The sequence below is a fragment of the Talpa europaea genome (genome assembly GCF_964194135.1).
Source record: "Talpa europaea genome assembly, chromosome: 1".
Lineage (NCBI taxonomy): Eukaryota > Metazoa > Chordata > Mammalia > Eulipotyphla > Talpidae > Talpa > Talpa europaea.
Window position 1 is genome coordinate 99,820,871 of NC_140073.1, and position 24,244 is coordinate 99,845,114.

The 24,244-nt window shown below is 33.0% G+C and overlaps 1 protein-coding gene across 4 annotated transcripts in view; it reads right to left on the minus strand.

The window, feature by feature from the left end:
* Positions 1–24,244, minus strand: part of BAZ2B (bromodomain adjacent to zinc finger domain 2B) — a gene marked incomplete at its 5' end in the record, with an annotated part of 102,514 nt that overhangs the window by 16,340 nt on the left and 61,930 nt on the right. For all 4 annotated transcript variants that reach the window (XM_084235176.1, XM_084235178.1, XM_084235177.1 and 1 more), the window contains 7 exons: positions 6,739–6,883; positions 7,755–7,817; positions 11,627–11,870; positions 12,674–12,748; positions 13,857–14,071; positions 14,987–15,241; positions 17,808–17,948. In XM_084235176.1, coding sequence (XP_084091302.1) covers positions 6,739–6,883; positions 7,755–7,817; positions 11,627–11,870; positions 12,674–12,748; positions 13,857–14,071; positions 14,987–15,241; positions 17,808–17,948 — 1,138 coding nt within the window. The remainder of the gene's footprint in view (positions 1–6,738; positions 6,884–7,754; positions 7,818–11,626; positions 11,871–12,673; positions 12,749–13,856; positions 14,072–14,986; positions 15,242–17,807; positions 17,949–24,244) is intronic.

The following is a 24,244-nucleotide window of genomic DNA, read 5'->3' on the forward strand; positions in this document are numbered from 1 at the left end:
AATATCCACAGAACATTCAATAGGCAAGGTTCTACTGATGAATACTAATAGGGCCCAATTATTCACTATTATAAACAATGCTGCAAATGATAAATGATCTTATACTTATATCTTTACTTTTTTTTAAATCTGATTTACTTCCTTAGGGTAAATTCCTAGAAAGAACATACTCAATCCTAAGATATGTACACACATCAGAGTTTTGAAATGCACTGTTCTCTAGAAATTCTGGATTGATAAACATTCATACCAGAAGTATATAAGTGCATCTGTATGTTTAAACCCTCAGTGAAACTGGCTACTATCATTATTTTCTCGTTTTGCTAATATCTATTAGATGAAAATCTAAACTGTATTTTTTTCTTGTCACTAGCAAAGCTGAATATCTTTTCATGGGTTTACTTCTATGAACTTCAGGTTCAGAATTTTGACCATTGTTTTAAAAATAAGTTACAAGATCTCTTAACAGTATAAATCCATTACATTATTCAATTTGAAAAAATACATACAAGGTAAAACATTTTGTAATAAAAAGGATACAGTAGACCTTTCTGTCCTATGCCCTCAGTTCTATTTTTACTCTTCAGTTTTAACCATGGTTAATCAATCATATCTGTATCTCTTTCTGGAAATTTTAGATGCATATATATCACTATTTCATTGCACTACTATATAAATGGGTACCACTAGTCACTTTTCTGCAACTTAGAATAAAATCTAAAATCTGAAGCAGTTATAGCATTCTGTATGATCTGGTTAATGAAAGCCTGTCTGACCACTCTTGATCTTGCTAAGTTTGGTCTTACTTTCTCTTTCTTATTTTTTTTTCTTCAGTTTCTCAAGCATTTCTTCTCAGGATCTTTACACATGCTATTACCTTTACCTGATTCGTTGACAGGACCCTTATCTTTCATGTCTCAGATTTAATGTCATTTTCTCAGCGGTTTTCTCTGATCACCTTATCTAAAATAGGGTCCCCATACCATTTACCTCATGATATCATTCTAATTCCTTCACAGTGTTTACCAAAATCAACAAGCAACTATAAACCAGAGACTCACTATGGGGGGGAGCGGGGGGGGGGGGAGGGAATGGGATCAAAACAAGGGGGGTAGGAATTGTATGGGGACTATGACCACGATGAAAATGCATACATTGTGCAAAAATGAAAAATGATGTAAAAATATATAAAATAAAAAAATATTTACAGGAAAATAATCCTGTAACAATTAAGGTAAAATTCACAATGTTATTCTCAAAATCTGCTGTCATATATCCAACACCAAACAGAATAACAAATCAACCAATTTTTTGATTTGAAACTAGTACATGATTTCCCATTTATTTGCAACTAAAAAAGATTAAGTCAATGATATATTTTACTAGTCTGTTCATGTTTGTCTTTACTTTTGTATTTTCTTTGGCTATAAACAGCTAAACCTTTCATTAGAATGTAAGTTTATTTTTTAAATATGTCAAAGCATATATGAATGCTTAGTATAAGCAGATTTATACTATAGAGATTAACTATACTATAGAGATATTATAGTATAGAGATAGTAATATCTAGATGTTTAATACAAAGAGAGTCTTTAAATAGTTTTCTATCTCCTGTTTCACATAATTCTATGTTTTTTCTAGTCTCCATTTCTTTGACAAGTGGCAAAAAGCATTAATAAATATCCTCAAGACAGACTAAAAAAGAGGAAGGCAAGTTAGAGGTGAAATAGGGAGTACTGTTCACTTGATTAATTTCCATGGCAGTAACTGCAAGTACATGTGGACAAAGAAAATACCATTTCCTGATTTTAAAAATATCTTAAAAATGGGCCTCCCCGCTGGCGCAGCGGTTGAGCGCTGGGTTGCGAAGCTGCCCGTAGCCTCCGTGGTGCCATTTCGATCCCCGGCTGTTCCCCGGCCACCGGAGGAGGGTCCCACATGGGACGCAGACCTCTCCTGCCGCCCGCTGCTCCCCTCTGCAGTGTACTTCGGTCCTTCTGCCTGTTCTGCTCCCCGCTCTGGCTCTGGTGAATTCTCTCACCCTCCCATGCTTCTGACTGTACCCAGTGCTTGTATAAATAAACAAATAAATAAATATAAAAAAAATCTTAAAAATAACAAAGGTATTTATTTTTGAGCTTTGAATCCTCAAAGATCACAAAATCACTCTGAATGCTTTCAGTCGTCACTAGACCCAAGGGGCTCTCAGTTCAAGTGAAATATACCTCTTTTGATTGTACTTATGCCAAAGCAGGCTAAAACTTTCAAACAGATCTTACTAAATTCTAAGTGAATTACAGTAAAGAACAGAAGAAATGTAAAAACCTTGGCATTTAGAATACTGTCTCTGCTCAAGGCTTCCTCACAGGGGTCAAAGGCCTTTACCCATTCAGAGTACTCACTTCCAGAGCTCCTTTGCTGTCTTTATGCCAAGAGTGCTACTCCCCCAACCAAGCTCCCAACAAATATTTTGCTAATACTGTGAAGACTACAGGAAAGAGATTCTTATCAGTTTTCTGTCTAGGATTGCTCTTCAGTCCAACATAGGAATTAAAAAAATATGACTGATACTATAATACCCCTGTCCATCACATTCCATCACATTTCCATAACAGGGATTAACTTTTATATTTAAAGGTCGAATGCTTTAATCATATGAATACAAAAATGGAAGAGTAACATTTACATCACAATATATACATAAAATTTACAGTAAATTTGTTTCATTTTTCTTCCAAAGCTATAAATTATAATCTAACATAGCCAACTGTGGGAAACATCCTAAATCATCCTGACTCTTGAAATGAGATTACAGGTAGGAATACTCACAAATCGTCAACTCCACCTTAGGAGTTTGATTCAACTCCTGAAGTTCAAGGTCTTTGTTCTCAATCTGGACTCATTTAAAGTTGAGGAAGACCAGGACTTGGCTCAGTCCTATGGTCCCATCTCCAAGAGATTGCTAACCACTCTCTTCATCTCACTAGACTGGGAAGGAGAGGTACTGAAAACATTTATGGGCTTGCTGGAAGGGACCAAGTATTTATTGTCCCAGAAAGCACAATTACTGTGGCAAACAAATTTCCTCTACTGTGATTAGGATTTGGTGTTACTAATGGCTGAAAGACCAGAAGAATCATAATCACTACAAAGGCTTTTGGACCTCTGGCATGAACTCGTTTCATTTTCAGATAGCATAACTGGCATGGAAATACTAACGTATTTACGTCCTGTGTGGGCATATGCCCACATAGTAGTCGGACTTCTGTACTTATGTATTGTGCCCTCTACTGGCATATACTCTGACGGCATTTGTTAGCTTTTGGGGATCTGATTTCCTCTAGTCACTGAATGCCATATACCTTTCCTGGATATGGAATTACAGTGTCTCTTGCTTATGTAGTCAATACACACACTATTAAGATTGAAACATATTTGTCATTTAGTGGGGTCTGCAGAAATGATACAATCAAAGAATTGGAATCCTTTCACACATGCTGCAATTTAACAAAGGGTTTCCCAGCATGGTACTTTTGGGTGGCTAACCCATGCTCCCTTTTGTCCACGGGCAGGACAAAACAGTGGAGTAACATCCTAAAAAGTAGCTGCACTAACCCCTTTAACAATAGCCTCTATAAGTCTGACTGGTCTTTGCACACTTCTTATACCTCATTAAGGTCCCTCCATACAAGGCCAAGTTCTTTGGAATCCCGGAGTTGAAGAACAGAAATGGATCATGAATCTACTTGGTATGTCAGGATACTAAATTTTTATGCTATGATATGTCTCTCCTTTTTTGGTACTTTGCATGATTTCAAGAGGTGTCTGGGAGGTCCTATTATAGATGTTCTGTCTTCCAAATGACACTTGATAGCTACATCCACAGGGGGAGCAGTTTTGAGTCTGTTTTAAGTCCAACCAAATCTAAAATTTTGTTGAACACTCACTCTAAATGTGAGAGAGTTTACTGCAGTCCTTATATACGCAGATAGGATATTCCACCTGGTGGACATCTTTATAGGAAAAGGGCAACTCATGTGGAAAATTATTCCTCCTATCACTCTGTATTCTACAATGAGTAGAAATAATAGCATAAAGTACAATTGATATTTATATATCACTTTGTAGGTCTTTTAGACTCATAATTGGTCATGATCCTTAAAACAACCAAAGAATTTTTACAGAGCCTACTAAAACTCTTTAGTAAAGTGAGAATTCAGAATTCAGATAAGTTAAGAGTTAGGGCCTGAAGGGAAGCTGAGGAACACAAATTTAATTAATGTTATTTATCTCAGGGCTAAAATAAAAGTCTCCTGTATCCTATTCCTATAAACCTTATTAAGACATTTTATTAACTATTCACTTACTTTCTTACAATACCTTTAGTATGCATGCACTATGTAAAGCACTATGCATAACACTATGGAGAATAAAACTTGTACATAGGTATGGATTATAAAACAAATACTAAAAAGAAATGGTATGTATATCAATGTGCCACAATAATGGTATAATTACTTGGTTTTCTACAGGTTTACAGATAGTAAAACTTAGCTCCAATTAAACAATCTGGGGAAGGATTTATAAAAGAGGTGGGATTTGAACTTGATCAAGAAACACGGCAAAATTTATAACGTTGAAGAAAAGGCAGATTAACATTAGGATGAACAGAATTTGGAAAAGCATAGTATGCAAAGACAGAGGGAAGAAAGTAGATTGGTCTATGAAAATTCATATAGTAGAAAAAGTGTGAAGATATTTTGAGTTCAGATTTGCACAGGGCCTTGAATTTCAGGCTACATGCATAGTTACAACATTATCTTATAGGCAATAGGGAGTTGTTTAAGGTTTAGAGTAGAGACATGATATGACGACAGAATCTTAGAGAAGAAGGGGATTATATTCAGCAAAATTGCAGACAGTGTAATAATTCACATATATTGAAAAAGAACTTATTTCAGTAATGTGGAAAAGATACTTCATTTTGAAGGGAAAGTTGATGTCCTGATGTCCTAGACAACAGCATGCTTACATGTCCAGGTGTATCAATTCATCTTAATTAAAATGGCTCAGTTTTTGTTTTGCCTTTTTCATCCAAAGCCTCATAGTTGATTCTTATAGTTAAGGCAAAATTACTCACTTGGGCATTTCTTACTCTGTGCTTAAACTTACGAAGACTCTGCACTTGAATATCAACTGACTCATAATTTTGTCATTTTAAAATTAAATTTCTATTTTAATACTTTCATTCCAAACAAGTTCCTTCTCCTGACTCCTTTGGTTTAGTTTAGAGAATCACAATATTTTTACTGGGGAAATTAGTTCATCAAATTTATCTCTGATTTCATGTTTATGCCATACTCAATAATTGTCATACTCAAGATATCCACGTCTTCTCTTTCCTCCAGTCTCTTCTCTTTCCTCCTCCAATTTGAGTGCCCTAATTTTTTACTCAGGCTACTGGAATGATCTCACAACTCATGTCTCCACCCCTGTTATGCCTATTCAATTGGTATTTTGTTCCCAGATTACTTACTTCAATAAATAAGCCTGAATTACGCTCTGCCCTCAAAGAGCTCAGTGATAAAAATGATCATATATGCCAAAAAGTATGATATTAAATAGTCTATATAACATTTCCCTGTTTGAGTCCTTAACCTCTTCATTTTTACACCTTTAATGGCTTTGATCTTACTCCCTGATTTGCAAAGCCCTGATATTTTTTGGAGTTGCTTTTGGGGTAACTTTTAGATTAGAAAGTAACTGGACAGAATAGAGATCTATATGGAAAAGCCAGGAGTGCCCCAAGTACATCAAGCAGAACAATTCTGTTTCTGTCAAATGTTGAGGTCCTGCACACGATTTTTATTTTTAAAAAATGGTGGTTCCACTGTAATTACTTTATACATTGTTTTAGTCATCTATGTGATTAATCGATCCTCTTTTTTTCAATGGACTATAAACTTCTACCTGAGATGGATTATAAATCTCTGTCTAGGTTATAAATCTGCATGTCTAGAAATGCCTGGTATATAAACATTGAAAAAAAAATTTGAAAGCAGTTTTTGCTTCCATGTAGTACCATAGGGCAATACCTATATCCTGAAGCTTATAAGACTAGCATAACACTTTTGGGCCCATCAGAATTTAAATATTTGAAAATGCCCATATACAATATTTTGAAAAGTTCAATTCTAGTATAGCTTACTGGGCACAAAAATGCACTAAATATTGTGCTAGTTAATATAACAAATGGAGCCAGAAAAAGGTAAACTATCAAGGACTGTGTGTTAACAAAACTCAATAAAGAAAAGATTTCAAGATGAATGGGGATTATGCTAAGGATTTTGAATTTAAGCAAGTTACTTCCAGAGGTACTGTCAGAATGAATGTTTGTTGTAAAGATTAAGGAATAAACCATTTCTTGAAAAGTTTTCCAGTGGAAGAAAGAAGAAATGGAATAGCAGGCATGAAGGTAACACAGGTAAAGAACTTCATTCACTAAATAATAAAAAGAATAGGTTATATTTGATGTCAGAAAGCAATAGAATGAAAATCATAGAGAAGGAATATTTATCAGTGGTAGGAGCATTAAAAATCAAAAGAAATGAGAATCAAGGTTTTATAATGTTTCTCCATTATGCAAATTTGATTTTGGAACCACAAAATTTAGTAAAATATAGGAATAACAGGATATTTAAAAACTTTTAAAAAACGTAGTAAGTTAATAATTCCTACCTTCACCACTCTCCATGCCTTCTACAAAAATTCCCCCACACTGGGGAAGAATCCAGTACCGGCGTCTATAACGATCCTGGCCAAACATCATTGAACGTAAAGAGTGAGAAGCATCAAAGAGTTTCCTTCTGTACTGACTTTGTTGCTGTTTAAAAAAATGAAGCACATCATTGAGCTCTGGATGTTAATTCCTTTAAATATTAATATATAAGCAACATCATACTTATGCTTTCAGAGTAGGAAAATTTCATTACTGGGGAAAAAAGATATAGCAAAGGGGCTGAGGATTACATACTTACTTCAATTTCAGTAATTTATAAAAGTAGAAATTAGTTTGACGGTAACGGGAATATTACTGTTGCCAAGGATTAAAGGGATAAATTTTATAAATTATAAATTAGAGCCCCTAGTTTTTTATTAGGTATCAGGTATCTTACAAAGCATGATAGTGAAGTGATCAAGTATTTTATTGAGCTAAAGCAAACTGGCTTATGCAAACATATGAAATGGACCATATCTGTATTTGCTTAATTTTATATTCATGCTGCACACCTTGCCAACATATGACTAAATTTAGGGGTTGCACTGTGATCAATAAACATAACATATAGCTATCTTAAACACTTAAAAATGTCATAAATATACTAAAATGAAATAAAACATAAAATGAAATAAAACGTAAGATGCTGAATTACCATGAAATTTGACTGAATTTTTAAAGTAATTTAATTCCAAAATAATAAAACCAAGCATTTATTGCTATATAAAGAACCAAATAATACAGGTTTTTTCCTTCAAAAGTGCTGAAAAATTTTAGTATTGTGTCTAAAGAGACAAAATTTTAACTTTGGCATTGTACTTTTAAGATTTAATTGTAAGAATATTTCTAGTACTCCTTTAATTACTCACAAAAAGCTTGTTTTATTGAACAGTCAAAAAAAAAAAAAAACTAATCCCAGGCAGATTTTTTAAACACTGCAAAAAAAGGAATAAACTTTTATCTGAAAAATACTTACTTTACTTAGTTTTTCAATTTGTTTTTCTAGCTCTTCGACACTTGCTGCTTGGTCACCTTCATCCTATATATAATAAAATACAATATCATTTACCTGTTTTTTGAGATTTATTTATTCAATCAATTAGCAAATATTTTGTGAAACCCCTTTCTATGCAAAGTACTAAGATAGACATGCAGAAGCAATTAAGACTCAGTTCTTGCTCCTTATAAACTAGTAATCTCATAGGGTTAATAATCTGGGAGGGAGAGACATAAAATACACATCACCATTGACTAGTAGGAAGCTATTAGGGCTTCAAAAGAGGTAGATATTAAGAATGGTGGAGTTCAGGGAAGTGTCGGATTACTTCCAGAGGAAATCTATACCAAAAGGGGCTATGTGGAAGTGGTGTTTTAATTAGCTGCTGACAATTAGCTGCTGTCTAATTGACAAATTAGTAATTTGACAAATTACTAATTTGTCAATTAGAGGAAAGGGTAGGGCATTCTAGATTTTGATATATCTTCATATGAAAACATGAAGTGAGCTGAGAGACATGCAAAGATGGTTTAGAGCTAAATTGTCTAGAGTGGTAAATACTTGACAATGGAAAATAAAGTGGTCCTTTGAGGGAGGTTAAACATCAGAACTCTGCTTTATGACAAATATGGCAATACTAGTAAGATTCTTGGACTGGGGAAAGACTTCATGTCTTGATAGATTGAAGAGTGAGGAGAAGAGGGAGTCGTCTTTGAGTTAAAGGGTTATGAATTAGTCAAGGGCAGTTATTTTCCAATTCAACACTCATAAAAATAAAATACTTTAAAAGACACATCTGGTCTAAAAAACATTAATAACGAAAGAAAAAATGAATGGTTTATTAATTCTCCATGTGGAAAAACAAAGTCAGGGGAAGCAAGTATTTCTGTAAATAAATCCTAATATAAAGGGGTAACAACCCAGTAGGATACATTCATATCCCAATACAGAGTTGTCAAATTCATGAGTTAACACTTTAAAACAATTTATATTAAGTGTTGAGAAGGTATGCTAATTCTGACAAAAGGTGATTAATATTGGTCAGAAAGGTTTAATTCCTCCTATAACAACAACTCCACTGGGAAAATGAAACAAATTGCTTATAAATGATATCTTAAGTTTAGGTAATTAAATTCTGATACCCAAATTATGTTTCATACATTATTTGTTACAGGATGAAAGTATATGATCCAGTGGTATCAAAAATACAATATTATGAAAAGATTCATTTCTGATAGGAATCTCAATATAGTCTCTGTTGGTACTCTTAAAAGAAGTAAAGCTCACTGCAGTTATTTTTATCATTATGGTTTAAAACATAACATTGGTGGGGATTTATGAAAACATTTTTATTTATGTATTTTTACTAAAGAGAAATGTGCAGCACATGATCTTATAATTTCTTCTATATTAATATCCAGATTAAGTGAGTAATTTGGTAAACCATTGGTCTTGATTAGATATTGTTTTCATATTCCATCAGTAAATTCACCCCTCTAAGCAGTCTTCATTGCCCCAGTAACACTCAAGTTGCTGTCCCCCGTTGTCTGGGAAGTACCCTTTCTTTCCAGACACAATACAGCCATCTTCATTTTCTCACTTTCTATTTTCATCCAATCACAGTTTGACTTCTAGTCTCATTCTTTAACACAACTGTGTTGACGTTGGCTACCAAGGACCTCTATGTTGCCAGACTCAACACTTTTAGTCTTCATTACACTAGACGCACTGCTCTGACATAGTTTCTCTCTCTATTCTTATTGAAATGTCCAGTTTTCTTGATTTTTGTTATTACTGAATGTATAGAAAAGAATTAACAATTCTTTAGCAATTAATAATTTGAAATGTGTGCTTACAAGGTTGGCCCTTGGTTTGTGTCTAGGAATTTGTTGCTGGCAGGTTCCCCTACTCTAACTGATACGATTGGTTCATAGGACCAAAACATTGCTAACAATCTGGTTTATACTGAACACCTGCATTTCTTCTGAGAGTCTGCAATTTTGGCACATGCTATACAGAGTATGTCTATGTGACCCGCTCTTAATTAAAAACCTTGGGTTTTATTTTAGTATACATTTCATGAATGTTAGAATTTATTCCTGAAAAAATTAAGTTCCTCCTGTGTAACTCCACTGGGAAAAGACTCTCAGAAGCTTGAACTCAGTTCTCTATACTTCAGCCTATATGCCTTTTCTGTTTGCTAGTTTTGCTTTATTTCCTTTTGCTGTAATATTCATAACCATAGCATAATTACATACTAAGTGCTATGAGTCCTCCTAGTGAATCACTGACTCTGAAGATGATGTTGGGGATCCCCACATATTACAGAAATCCCCGAACTCTTTGACTGTTCCTTCTTCAACAGGAAGTCTTGCCAGCTCATTCCAAGTACTGACAATTCCCTAGGGTTCCAACCTCAGTTCAGTACCTGAGTCACTAAACCAATCTTACTGTGCAAACTTACTCACATCATGATTTTAAACTATTGTCTATGTGTTAATAAATTCCAGATCCATATTTTAAAGACTAAGGTCTCAAATTTTTAAGTCCAAATGACTATTGAACTTACACATCGGTACCTGAAACTCAAGACGTCCAAAATAAATCTACAATCATTTCCTATTTTCAATGATCTGTTTTCTACTTCCCTCCTTCCCTATCATCTACTTATTTCTCCTGATTTCCCTATCTTAGTTAATGCAACACTCCATGCAGTATTCCAAGTAATACAGTTGGGAATTAGATGGGAATAAATCATACCTACCCTTCCATTAACCTACAAAATTCATCTTCAAATACTGCTTATTCTTCTGCCTAGATATTTATTGTATCCTTTCCTCTTTTTTCATCAGAATTACCACTGGTTTAGTTTCAGGCCTGTCAAATTCATCTAAACTACTACAGTATTTCCTAACTAATCCTACCAACTCTAATCTTGTTTTACCAGATTTACTTTAGGTTTCAAATTTGAAAGAGCTGCCACAGTGAGCAACTTAAAAAATCAAGTCTGACTATATGTCATTTCCAACTTACAACCCATCAATAGCTTCTTATCACCAAAAAAGTACAAAAACCTAGTTCAGAGTTATATATAAGACTCTGTAGCAAAATTGAAGCACTTGTTTGTCCCTCCAAACACCTTGTGGTATCAGGTGTCCATGCCCTTGCTTGTGTTATTTGCCTGCCTGGAACATTTTACCATTCTCCCCTAGGCTAGCAGTCAACCCAGACTGTCATCTAAGCTAATGGGTCCAAAAAAACCTATGTGAGAATTTACTCCTCAGAAAGTTAAATGCCCTTCCTTTGTACCTGCCTCTTGGTACAAAAATTGGCTAAATACGAATTTCAAAGCAGTTAATAGAACCCTTTACATTTTTTTGTTGCAAATCTTTCTGAGTAAGACTGTAAATTGTGACAGACTTTCATTGCCTTATTCATCTTTGATCAAGTGTCTAGAGGTTGGCACATAATACTTTTTAGTACAAATACATTAAACTCAACATGACAATACTTTCAAGGCAAGAAGTATTACATAAATATAAAATAGTATGTTAACAGAATGGAAGAGAATGCCAAAAATAAATAATGCAAAGTTCTTTAACGAATTCTTAGATGATTAAATAGGAAGAAAAATTTAAACTTCTTTCATTCACTGTAACTGTATATATGTAAAAATTCTATTCAATATTTACATAAGCATCACAAATTAGGTGGCTGCTGTAATATTCATTTTATGGGTGAAGAAAGTGAGGCAAATATTTACACCTACATCCATTTCAGTCTAAATGCTATGCTATTTTTCATGTTATATAGTTTTAGTTAAGTATTAAAACCAATTTGAATTTGATTACCTCATCTTCACAGATATCAGTCTTCTTTCCTTTCTTGTCTTCTTTATCTTCTTCATCCTCATCATCTTCATCAGCCTGATCATCACTATCATCATCATCATCATCATCATAATCACTGTCTCCTCCCTTCCTTCTTCGCTTGCGTCCTGGAGTGGGTGTGCCCAATGGATGCTGTTCTTCTCCAAGATCAATGCCACCTGAAGTGTCTCTTTTGCCTGTTTTCTTAGCATGAATGATTCTGAGCCTTTAAAAATAAAAATATGATGATATATTAGAAAATGATTCTCATTATACTTTTTAAAGAGCCTAACATGAGTTTTAAGCAAAAATAGCTCATAGGATCTCTCTCATAGTAAGCAATAATTTAATGGCAATAAAAATTAGAATTAAGGAATCTGAAGAAATATGTTTGCAGAAATCATAGGCTATATTAACTTTCAAAAATTATCCTGATAGCCCTTTGTAATTAGAACATATTTTAAAAAATGAAACTTAGAAAGCTGAAAAGACTAATTCTAGCAACAGCCAACTAACAATTACTATTCACATACTATTAGATTGAATAAATTTCAATTCAAATTACCATAAAGAAACTATCCTCTTAATAAAAGTTGAAAATTCCAGCATTATATTTCCTAGCAGGAACATTAAGTTTTAATGTTGAGTATGTCTGAGTATGTTAGACTCTCTGTAAATGCAACCTTAACTAGAAAGCAATTAAGAAAAAAAGTCATAATTCCAAACAGACTACACTCATGACAAAAGTAACCTGATAGAAAATGTAGTCCCTTGACTTCTTGGAAAGACAAAAAGATAAAATGAATTTCTTCTGTGTATGAAGCATATAAACTCAATCTCAATATATTTTTGTCCCTTTACAAATTCTGGCCCTGAGTTTTACTAATTTCATGTCTCATCTTAATTAACCTGTACCTTTTCTAGTTCTTAGACAAAATAAAGTTAAATTCTATCTTTGTAATTTTATGTTTTACTGGAAATTTGTACAAAGGGAAAGCAGTGCGTTAATTTTAATAAAACAGGACTTACTTGCGGAGTTTTCCTTCTACGACCCATTTATCTCTCCTCAAGTTTGACATATAGTCTATGTTCTTGTCAATTTCACTGCCAATGCAAAAATTTATTAGAAGACATAAATTATCCATTATGCAATGCATTAATTTGGTAAGCAAAAGTGATATTTGTCAATGAATAGTAAAAACAAATGCAAAATATATTAATAAAATGTCATGGCTAAGAGATGTATGGAAAACTTAAAATGTTCACCAATGGTAAAAATGCATGAGTGAAATGTTTCGATTGACTTTTTCCTGGAAAAACAATGGACTAAAAGTAACATAATTAAAATATATAAAATACAGATGAGCAAAAACAAGATGAACATGGATTTTGCTCACTGAATTTTGAAACATAAAAGAGAAGGACTTAAATTTTGATTCTTAAGTGAGATTAAGTACTTTTTAAAAAAAGGTATAAATTAATTACCAATAGACTAATAACATTAAGGTTGCATATGTGCATAATACAATGAAATGTAGCTAGATAATTCTATGAATAGAAAAGTAGGTCATCATCTATCCTCAAAAGATATCAAGGAAAGAAAATCTGGATTCTTGGAAAGCTGCTGGATACTGATGCCATAGGAAGAAAAATATTTTTACATTTTATTATATAGAGAATTAACTATTAAATAAATAAAACAAGCTATAAAGATGATATATAGACCATCCAAATTTTCTTTTCAAAAAACTGCAAAGGATTCTATTAAAATATTCCTAGCAGGGCTTCCCTAGTGGTACAAGGGGTTAAGCATAGCGCTGTGAAGCTGTCCGCAGCCTCTGCAGCATGAGTTCAATGCCCTGTCAGGGAGCTACCCACATGGCACAGCAGACCTCTCCCGACTCGCCCACTGCTCCCCTCAGCAGTGTACTTCAGTCTATCTGCCTGTTCTGTTCCCCACTCTGTATCTAGTGAATCCTCTCACCTCCCACACCTCTGGCCTGTACCCAAATTCTTGTATGAATAAATAAAATCTTTTTAAAAAATATTATTAGCAGTCATCCTCAAATGGTAAAATTAAGCATAGTTTCCTTTTTTTTCTTTGTGATAATCTATATAGCTTCCAAATTTTGTAAAGCAAATTTTATTATTTTGTGATTATATAAGTTCAATATAGAAAAAAATCAAAAGAAAAATATGGATATATGCTCACCTCACCACACTCTTGCTACATGCCAGTTCATTGATCAGGAAAGCCAGGACTGAGGCTTTCTGTGCTGGAGTGTGAGCCTGAAAAGCTTTGGTCTTCAGGCTTTCAGTAAGCTCAGTTTGTCCACAGTGGGCTTCCATAAAAATCTGCAAAATCTCGGAAACATTGTCTCGATTCACACCAACATTCAGCAAATGTTCTCCAAGCGCTGTCTTGGCCTATAAAAGTTTGGGATATTTGTTATTATCATCATAAGCTTTCGTAACAAAAACATTAAGACTTTAAAATATTGGTATTATAGGTGTGTGTAGTATTACTGACAAGGGCTTTATTCACATTTTTAATAAAGAGATAAAAATGGGCAACAAAGGATAAAGAGCTATGCAAGTATTTGTATTTTTCTGTTCCTTCTTGAAACCCTTGGCTAAAAGTTAGGCAGGGAGAAGAGTACGTAAACTCAAGGGTTAAAATCATCTATCATACCTTCTTTGGCTACAGAAACTATCCCAAGCTTTCTAGACTTTATCAGTAGTGGTTATGGGGAGGTTCAAAAGTGCTATTGTTGTGCCATGAGTTTTACTGCCTGGTATAATAAATGAATATGGAAAATGAGGAAAAATAGCATGTGCATGTAGAAGCAGAGCTCTCATCAATGTTATTTAGCACAAAGCTGACTAAAATGTGAATCTTAATTGGAATTTGGGTAAATTTGAACTTATTGAGTAACTACTAAGGAGTATAGAATCTTAACATGCTCTGCAGGTGCCTTGATTAATCTGTTATTCAGTGATTCAGAGAGAACATAGTAAAATTTTAAAAGACACACACAAGTCCTAATTGCTTTATGAACTCTGTTTTGTGGAATATCACATGGGTACTTTGCCTTATAACAAATTGGTTTTTGCCTAAAGTAAGAGGGAAAAAGAATAACTTTGGAATGATTTATCCCTTAGGTTTTATGAGCACAGATTTCTAGGTTTGTAACAATTTTAACCTAAAACAAACCTTCATTTAATTTTATATGACATTATGTAGAAAAAAATTGAATCAGTCTATAAATCTTCTGCTAAAGCAAGATATAAATGCACTGAGAGTATATATTAAAAAAAATACTTTGCATTTTTTTTTTTTACCTTGTATCCTGTAATTAGACCTGGATCACATACAGCAGCAGAGAGGAGCCTCACAAGCAAGTCTTGAACTTCACCCATGCTGTCCCCTATATTTAGCAATCCCTCTTGAAGAACACTCAGGTTTGGAACATCAATATTCACATCAAAGCCCAAAACTTTACCAAAGTTTCGTAAGAACTGGACCACCATGAGACAGTCTGAAAATGTACTCCCAGAGAGAACAAGTCCTGGAATACGAGGCAACTCTGGCAAAGGCTATGTGAAATAAAGAAATACATAAATATATTAAAAATAAGTTTAAAAATAAGTACTTTTTAATTGAGGTTAACAGTGGTTTATAACACTGTATGTGATTCAGAGGTATATGATCACATGTTTTCACATAAGCCCACCTATTTTATATTTTCTGAAGTAAAATAAATTCCTATCTTTCAATCTCTTGTTGATTGATTTCCCTTGTAATTGTAAATTCCATAGAACATTTCTGCAACCAACATGGTACTAAGCATCCTCAAAGCAAGTAACCATCAGTAAACATTGATTAAACTCAATAGAAACTTAGATCTCCACAAAAGAGAACACTAAGTTAAATTAACTTACATGCTAATAAAACATGGTTATATAACTGGAGCACAAATTAGATAACTGAAGAAATAAAGATTTCAAAAATACTTTATTCACAGACATACTTAGGTGGCTCATGCACTCTTCTAAAGATGGAGACTGATTTATAGTTCACACATTTTTGGTAGCTCAGAAACTAACAGTGTGCATCTTTCAACTGTAGGACAGAGTGTGGTACCATCTTTGGCTAATGAATGCAGATACATTACAAGGTCCAAATCTATGGCCTAGCCAGAACCTGGATTTATTGCAACTAAACAATCTTTAGGTTTCCCTGTATGTAGTGAACCACTGAGTTTCAGTATTAAAATTAGAAAGCTGGGGCCTCCCTGTAGCGTAGGGTTGAATTTGATCTCTGGCCAAGGAGCTAACCCATATGGCACAGCAGACCTCTCCTTTCTTGCTGGCTACTCCTCTTAGCAGCGTTTTTCAGTATTATCTGCCTGTTTTGCTCTACACTCTGTTTCTGTTGAATCCTCCCAACCTCCATACCTCTGGCCTATACTCCAGTTCTTCTATGCAAAAATAAATAAAAATTTAAATAAATTAATAAAATTAGAAAGTTGCCTTTTTTGCTAATTCGCAAATATGCTCCTATATTAGTATTTTAATGACCAAATTATAATCAGTTGTCAAGGACATTTAAAAAATTAAATGAAAAGGCAAGCTCAATAAAAAAAAAAATACCATAAATGCAAATTCAACAATAGTATTTACAATTTTGATTGGGGAAAAAAGTGACTTGTAAATATTTTTATTTATCTGACTTGGTACTTGTTAAAAATGTTCTGCCACCCTGCAGTTAGGGAAATAACTAAGCAGGCCTTTTCTACTAATACTGTGTGGAAACACAGAATTATGGATAATAAGCTGATCTTTTATGTTCCATTTGAGTCTTCTTTCATGGAACCATTTGATATACACATTTCTTTACAATTCTAAAATTTTGAGTAACCAAAACTAGTAAAAATAAGGCTTAAAATGAACTTATATATTTGCTATAATGCATACAGACTTAGATGAAAATAAAAGGTGCAAGACAATAAAACTCACTTAGGAAAACAAACTGCTCACTATGAGATTATTAAATGTGTTAACTACACATTCTGTGTCTGTGCTTAGGAAATTTTAAATCTCCATGTGATTGAAAGTAGTACATATACTTTCGTTATTATTTAAAAGCATTTATGCTAAGTAAATATAATTAAATCTCTACGAGGGTATTAAAAGTTAGCTTTCAGCACCTTAGAAAAGAGCTTTCATAAATCAAGAGATAATCATTTGTTATCAGATGAATATGTAATAAGTAAATAGGGATGCTACTGATGAGTATAATAATATTATCGAGATGATATGCATTACCGATATAATTTTCTAGAAATACCATCTTTATATATACAATTGATCTCTATTCATAAGTATGTGAAGTCATGTCGGTTACCATGATAATTTTGCTCTTTCCAAGTTTCTACTTTTATGTTATCTTAGTATTACATATCTGTGAAGCACAATGGAAAACACAAATGAAGTAATTTGGCTGGACATATTTCTTGACTTTCAAGATAAGCAGTATGAACTCAAGTTTAATAAAGTGGAGCTTAAACCAAGTCGCCAACTTATTTTGTGATCTCCGGTAACTTCCTTAGCCTCTTTGTGTCTCAATTTTCTCATGTATAAATGAGGATAAATAACAGCACCAGAGGATCATGGGGGGAAAAATTATATAAAGTTCTTATTAGCATAGTGTCGGTATACAGTAAATATACTTAATAAAAGTTACTTAATAAAGAAATGAAGGAAGTTATAGATTATTAACCCTGATTTATTTAAATATTTATGAATGCTTGAGGAGGAATTAGATCTTTCTGATTTTTCTAAATACCTGGAAAGAACCAAAGAAAACAGGGAAAGTCTATCTACTGACTTTTATAATTCTTTTTTGTAGGCCTCTGCCAATATTTCTACTTTAAACAATTTGCAGTGTTCCAGTTATATATATTAAGAACTTTCATTACCAGTGTAGGAGTGCAAAAGAGATTTATCGGTGGTCATTTGGATAGGCAGATTGACAGACTTGGAAATCCAATAATCTTAGTTAAAAATGAAAGACTTTCATAATGGCAGCTCTGGCAAAGAAAGTAGGTGAGACTATAGTAAAAATTAAATGTATTAATGAGTGGTTTACATGATAAATTACCTTTTGGTCTGCTAAGCACATGTCTTCATTAGGCTTCTTTAGTTCTTTTGCCATTTCTAATTCTAATCTTCGTTGTTCTAGTTTACGCTCTTTATTTAGTCTTTTCTCATCACGTTTTTCTTGTTTCAACCGTTCTTTTTCCTTAAAAAGAAAATCATGACCACATATTCTCTTTAATCATTATATGTGTTTGCAAATATGATATAAAAATCCAGTAAAAATTTAAACATGAGCAAAGTGTCATTATTTCGTGATCAGAATTCTCTAAGGAAGTTTAAGGATAGACTTGAAATTACATAGCAACAATGGCTTATTTTGCTTTTCCTTGCTTTCACCCTTTGAATTTCAAATAATCTATGACTGTGTGTGTGTGTGTGTGTGTGTGTGATCAATAATAGATAAAATACATTTTATTCCATTATTTAAAATTAATCCAATCATTTCCTATGTTTTAATATGAGAACAAAATAGTAATAAGAGTCGGCAAATAAAATGCAAATGGGCAACTAAATATAAAATAAAGGTAACTGGCATTAATATAAGTTCTGTTGTTATTAATATAACTTCTCCAGGAAGCAAGGGAGGATTTATAGTAGTTAAGTGGAAACACGTTTGAATTTGCAAAACAGTTCATCAAAATGAATTTGTTACTGTTAAGATAGCACCTGTGATACACCAAAACATTATTTACCACTATAAGCAACATTTAAGAGAATGTAAAATGCATTCTGAAGACAGTTTCAAAAGCATTCAAAAATATTTTGGGTAGTGTAAATAATATGTTCTATTTTCCTATTGTAGGGGATGATAATCTGTTAGAAAACGTCAAGAAATTTTCTGTTATATATCAGTATCATTACCTGTCATACCTCAAATATAATTTTTATTTATTTAGAGGAGAAATATCAGAGGAATTATCAGGCATCTCTAACCTATTATAGCAAGTCCAAACTTGAAAACTACAACATTAAGTGAAACATATAAATAATGAAACCAAATCTACCATGGGCTAATTGACACAAGAGTTCCATTTGCATGGCCTATATCTGGTCAAAAAAATCACCGACTTCTCAATAAAGACCCCAAACACCCCTCATGTTAAATAATTATATGTCTTCATTCAATCATTCTTCACCCACCCATTTATTTTAGTTCAGGGTCACAGGTGGCTGGGGCCATCCTGAGCGCTCAGGGCACAGGTGCACACACATGTGCACACTCAGACTAAACAAAGAAACACCAAAGAACCTAACATGGACATCTTTGGCATGTGGGATGAAACCGGAGTACTCAGAAAAAACCCATGAAAACATGGGGAGAAGGTGTAGACTCCACACAGACAACACCCTCAGTTGGGAATCATTTTTTTTTTCCCTTATCAACATTAAAATGAAACAATGTCGAACAAACTAATGTTATTTAAGGACCTGCTTCATCTCATACATCCAACATATGCTGATGGATTTGCTACTTTAAGGCTGATCATGTCGTTTCCTAAACTAAAAATCTTTCAATTTTCTATATTCAATTTTATTTATTCTTTATCAAAATAACATCCCGCTTCTTTTAAATTCAGGACTAGCCTTTTCCAAACTTATCTTCCACTTTTATATGCATCACAGACTCATCAAACTATTTGCTATTCCTTATGAACATCTTTTATTCCCTTCTCTCCTTATATTGGTGAATTCCAATCAGGATGACCACTATTCCTATTGTGTATATCTAAATCCTAATTACACTACCACCTCCTCCCTATGACCACTTCTCTTAATTCTACAGTCCCAATCTATAGTTTTAACATAGCACTTATTGTTTCCATACTATTGTTAGCATTTGCCAAAGCCTACCCTCTCCATTTCAAGCACCACTGGTAAGACAGCATACTAACTGCTGCTGGAGGACATGAAAAGGAGGAAGACAGAGAAAAGTGGAGGGTATTTCAGGCAGAGAGTTGAGGAAGCACGGCATGTTTGAGGAACTCTTCATAGTTTCAGTTCTGGAGAGTGGGTTACAGATTGAGTAGTAGTATTATGAAAGTCAGAGGGCCAGATCATGAAGGCCTCTTTATATGATATGCCTAAATTACTCTTTGTTTTTACATAGTTTCTCAATTTCTTGGTTACTGATTCACACAGACATTGTGGGAGGGAAATGACAAAGAAGCTATGGTATTACTGACACTAAAAAAAAAAAAAAATCTGTAATTGCTTATAACAGATCTTTGGCCTACCAGAGACATGACTTATTAAATCTATGTTAATATGAGAGGAATGTTGAAACATTTTACATTACTATTGGCTAAATTTCAGGGCAAAAACTTAGACTGTCTACAAAAGGCTACAAATTATAGCTTTTAGCTATACTGTACACTAACAATACATAACTACAAGCAAATTAATATGCTCATTCCAAATTCTTTTCCTTCTCTCTCCTCACAGTGTTCTAGATATAGAATTTTAAGAGTAAATGTGAATTTTCAGTATGTCATTTACATTAAAACATCTTTTATCATTTTAATTATAGTAGTGAAATTTTCTATATCAAAATATTACTAATACATTAGGCAAAAGGTTATTTAAATTGTCATTCACAGTTGAAACATCTTTTGATAGCATATGCACTACTCACCTGGCAAGTTAATTTATGAACTCTAAAAACATACATGAAAGTACTTCCAGATATAGTAACAAATATATGAAATATTTATTTCAGTTTAGAATACTAGAAGTCTAAAAACCAAAGAATGAATGTGGTAGAGTATCCTGTTACTGTAAAGTTTTACAACTTCTAAGATTGTAAAACAGGGCATTTTTAAGGGACCACATTCCAAAGATACCTCTGTTTTTGGCATTTATGATTCCACTGGCTCTCTTAGGTGTTTGTTCTATGCATAATTAGAAGAATACATGTTTTTGACAGCAAGTTGTATTTAAATTTCAAACACATAAATATAATTTCAAACACATAAATATAATTTAAAATATGGGTTTACCTTAAGGTGCAGGAAGGATAAAAGTGTAAATAAGATTAATAATACATTTATAGAAGACAGATATAAACAATAAAAATGATACTGTCTATGGTCACATATTGAATGTGAGAACAATCGGGCAATTTTTTGAGTATATTTTTACATATAAAATATTATGGAAATTCAACTATAAACCAGAGAAACACTATGAGGGGGCGCAGGAAGATGAGAGATTGGGGTCAAAACAAGAGGGGTGCAATTGCATGGAGAACATAAAAAAAAATCTTAAAAAAACTATTATGGAAATTAAGTTTACACAAATTAAAAAATTATGAATCACATGATTGAAGAAACCTGATACTTTATATTTTTAATAAAATACATTATTTTTATTATATTTATAGCTATAAAAAGAATATTCAAAAAGAAAAAAACCTAGTTATTATCTTAGAATTAAAATAGTATACACAATAGTACTTTATATTAAATATCTTTAAGTATTGTGTATTGATAGACTACTGTCATACAAAATTAACATTAAATTAAAATAAAAATTGTTAATTCTTGCATGAAATAATTAGAGATTTTAATTGTATCTAAGTTAAATTGATAATAATCTTCTCCAAATCAGTTTTGTTATGACATTTATCATTTTATTATAGTGTTACAATAAAATCACTTTACATTTGTTTTTTAAAGGTAATTTAATTGTAAAATTGAAATAAAGTTCATCATAAGCTCAAATATAATTATATTTTATGAAATATAAATGTGTTGTATATTTACTATGTCTTCAACTGAGAATGGATTTGCTTAAGCAAAACTGTCTACATGTGCAATTTTACTGTTTATTTTTCACTAAGTAACGGTGTAAATACAGGATTATAAAATATTCTTATGACTTGCATCATTGGTCGGGGGGTATATATATTTTTTCTGCTTTCAGATTGCTTATTAAAAGACTTCTGAAACCTCAACTACTCTCTTCTTTTTATGGATTTGTCTCCTAAAATGCTGATATAGTCATTCTGCAATAGATGCATGTTTAACAACCTTTTGTAGTTTATTGATCCTTGGGGAAACACAAAAGACTCTGTTACAATTACTATGGCTGATTATTCACAGTTAATATGAGTAATGTGATTGTAAATTAGAGGCAAGTATAAAGTTTTAATAAATGAAACAGGAGATTTTGCGCTGTTTTCTCATGTTGCTTAAACCAACCTTAAATTTCCCATGATGAAAGTAGATGTGTTTCATACTGTTTGAGTTATACTCAGAAATAAGCCCTTTTATTCCTGAGGCTAAAGACTATGCTTTACTTTTTGTACATATGCTATATGATATACTAAGGACACTTTAAAATTAATAGGATAATAACAAGTGGGGTAATTTGTATAAATCTAATATTTGTATAAATCTAATATTTGTATAAATCTAATATAAATCTAATATTTTTACTAATTATAGATTCATATTACTAATTATAGATTCTCTAAATTAGAGAATCAATATAACTTGGGATTTCTTTTTAGTAAAAAGATATTGAGTTTTTACTAAATCAAAGCATTAAATCATTAGAGTGTACATAAACAATCACAAAAATGTACTTGTGCTACCTAGTTGCTTCGCTGGATCTGGATATGGAGAGATTCTTGGAATAATTTCATATTATAGATTTTTCAATCAAAAAGGTCACAGCAATTTTTCAAACTCGTAACTTTTCAAAAATTACATTTGTATTTTGTCTAGCCTATTTTTCTTTCTCAATAGTCTAATAATTAAATATCTAAGGGAACACCCATCCTATTTTTCTTAATATTCTACTAACTAAATGTCTAAAGATATTAAAGTTTTGAATCAAGGGTCGCACATAGTCTGATTCAGAATTTTGAACTGGTCCTGCCTAAGTATCACATGGCCTTAACTTCACAATAACACTTGCTCTTTTAATAGAAATAGAAAAAAATACAGATTTTGGTTATTATAAGGTAATAGGAAACATAATAGGAAGCCAAGATATGCCCATTATTGGTATAACATAGTTGTATCTTGTAATCAAGATTGTTGTATCTTGTATAACACGATGGACAAGTACATATAGGAATATTTTGATAATACTCAATGAAGTACAAGCTTAGGTATGGATTATTAGTAAAAGCATATGCCTTATAATGAGAGAAAGAGAGCGAGAGGGCGCATGAGAGAGAGAGAGAGAAAGAGAGAGAGAGAGAGAGAACGTGCCCCCTGCATGCATGAGTGCACACAGTGCACTGTGTCTGGCTTCTAATATCCCTTTCTAAACTTTATTGGAATCACTGTATCTTATTTACTCCTTCTAGTCAAAGGTCCATTTAATTTTAATTATCTTCATTTATCCTGTGGCATCTACTTCCCACTCAACCTAGATCCTATCTACCTCTCTTCAGCAACTTTACTCATTCTCGTCCCAGCCCGTGCGGAACAAATAGGATATACCAGTGGATAAATCATGGTCTTTTACACTTTTGGGCTTCTTATCCTGGGCATTCACTCCCTCAAATGGCCTTATTGTCACAATTTTCTTGGGTGTCCCCTTTTACTAAATACTAGCTTGTCTGGAGATAATCTCTTTTAGCTTTCCTCCCTACCAGAAAAAAGTCAGAATGATAAGACTTGGTTCTTAGTCCTTCTGGTAAGAAACACAGTTGGTGGGGAAGAACTTTTTTTATGAGGGAATTTCCAGATCTTTTTTCCTTAGTTACTTCCTCAGTTGTGCCCTCAGTTCCTTTTTCTCCAGATAGGTAGAAACCAGGTTAAGCTTTTAGGATTTTAATTAACTTCTTCCTCTACTCTTCTGCACTAGATTGCTTTCAGAAGGGAACAGAAATAGAAGTGATACCAATTCGTGGAATTTATTACCTCTCTTTCCCTCACTGTCACTTTTCAGAGACCATCATTACAAATGCACATATAGATGCCATTATGTTAGATGTAGAGGGTATCAATGAACCTGGATAATTTTGGGGGTTGGGGAAGAAGATAACAATAAAGACATCAGGGCAAAACTTACATAAAGTTTAGGAGAGTCACAGAAAGAGATTACTAGGAGAGGCTTTAGAGGTTATTGATGTTATTAGTTCCCAACCCTGGCTATACATCTTACTAGGTCACTCTATATAGCAAACACATGTAGAGTAAAAAGCGACTTTAAGCACTATGTGATGCCAGACATTGTACCAAGAACTTTGTAGACATACAGATGCACACCCATTTATAATTGTCACGACAAACCCTATGAGATAGGAATTAGAATCATCTTTTCTTTTTAGATGAAAATAGAATCACAGAGAGGCTGAGTAACTTGTCCAAGGTAATATCACTGCAAAGTATTGAAACTAGAATTCAAATCCAGGTAACTTGGTTACAACATCAACATTCCTAAACAATACAAATAGTGTCTCTACACATCAGAAATCTCTAC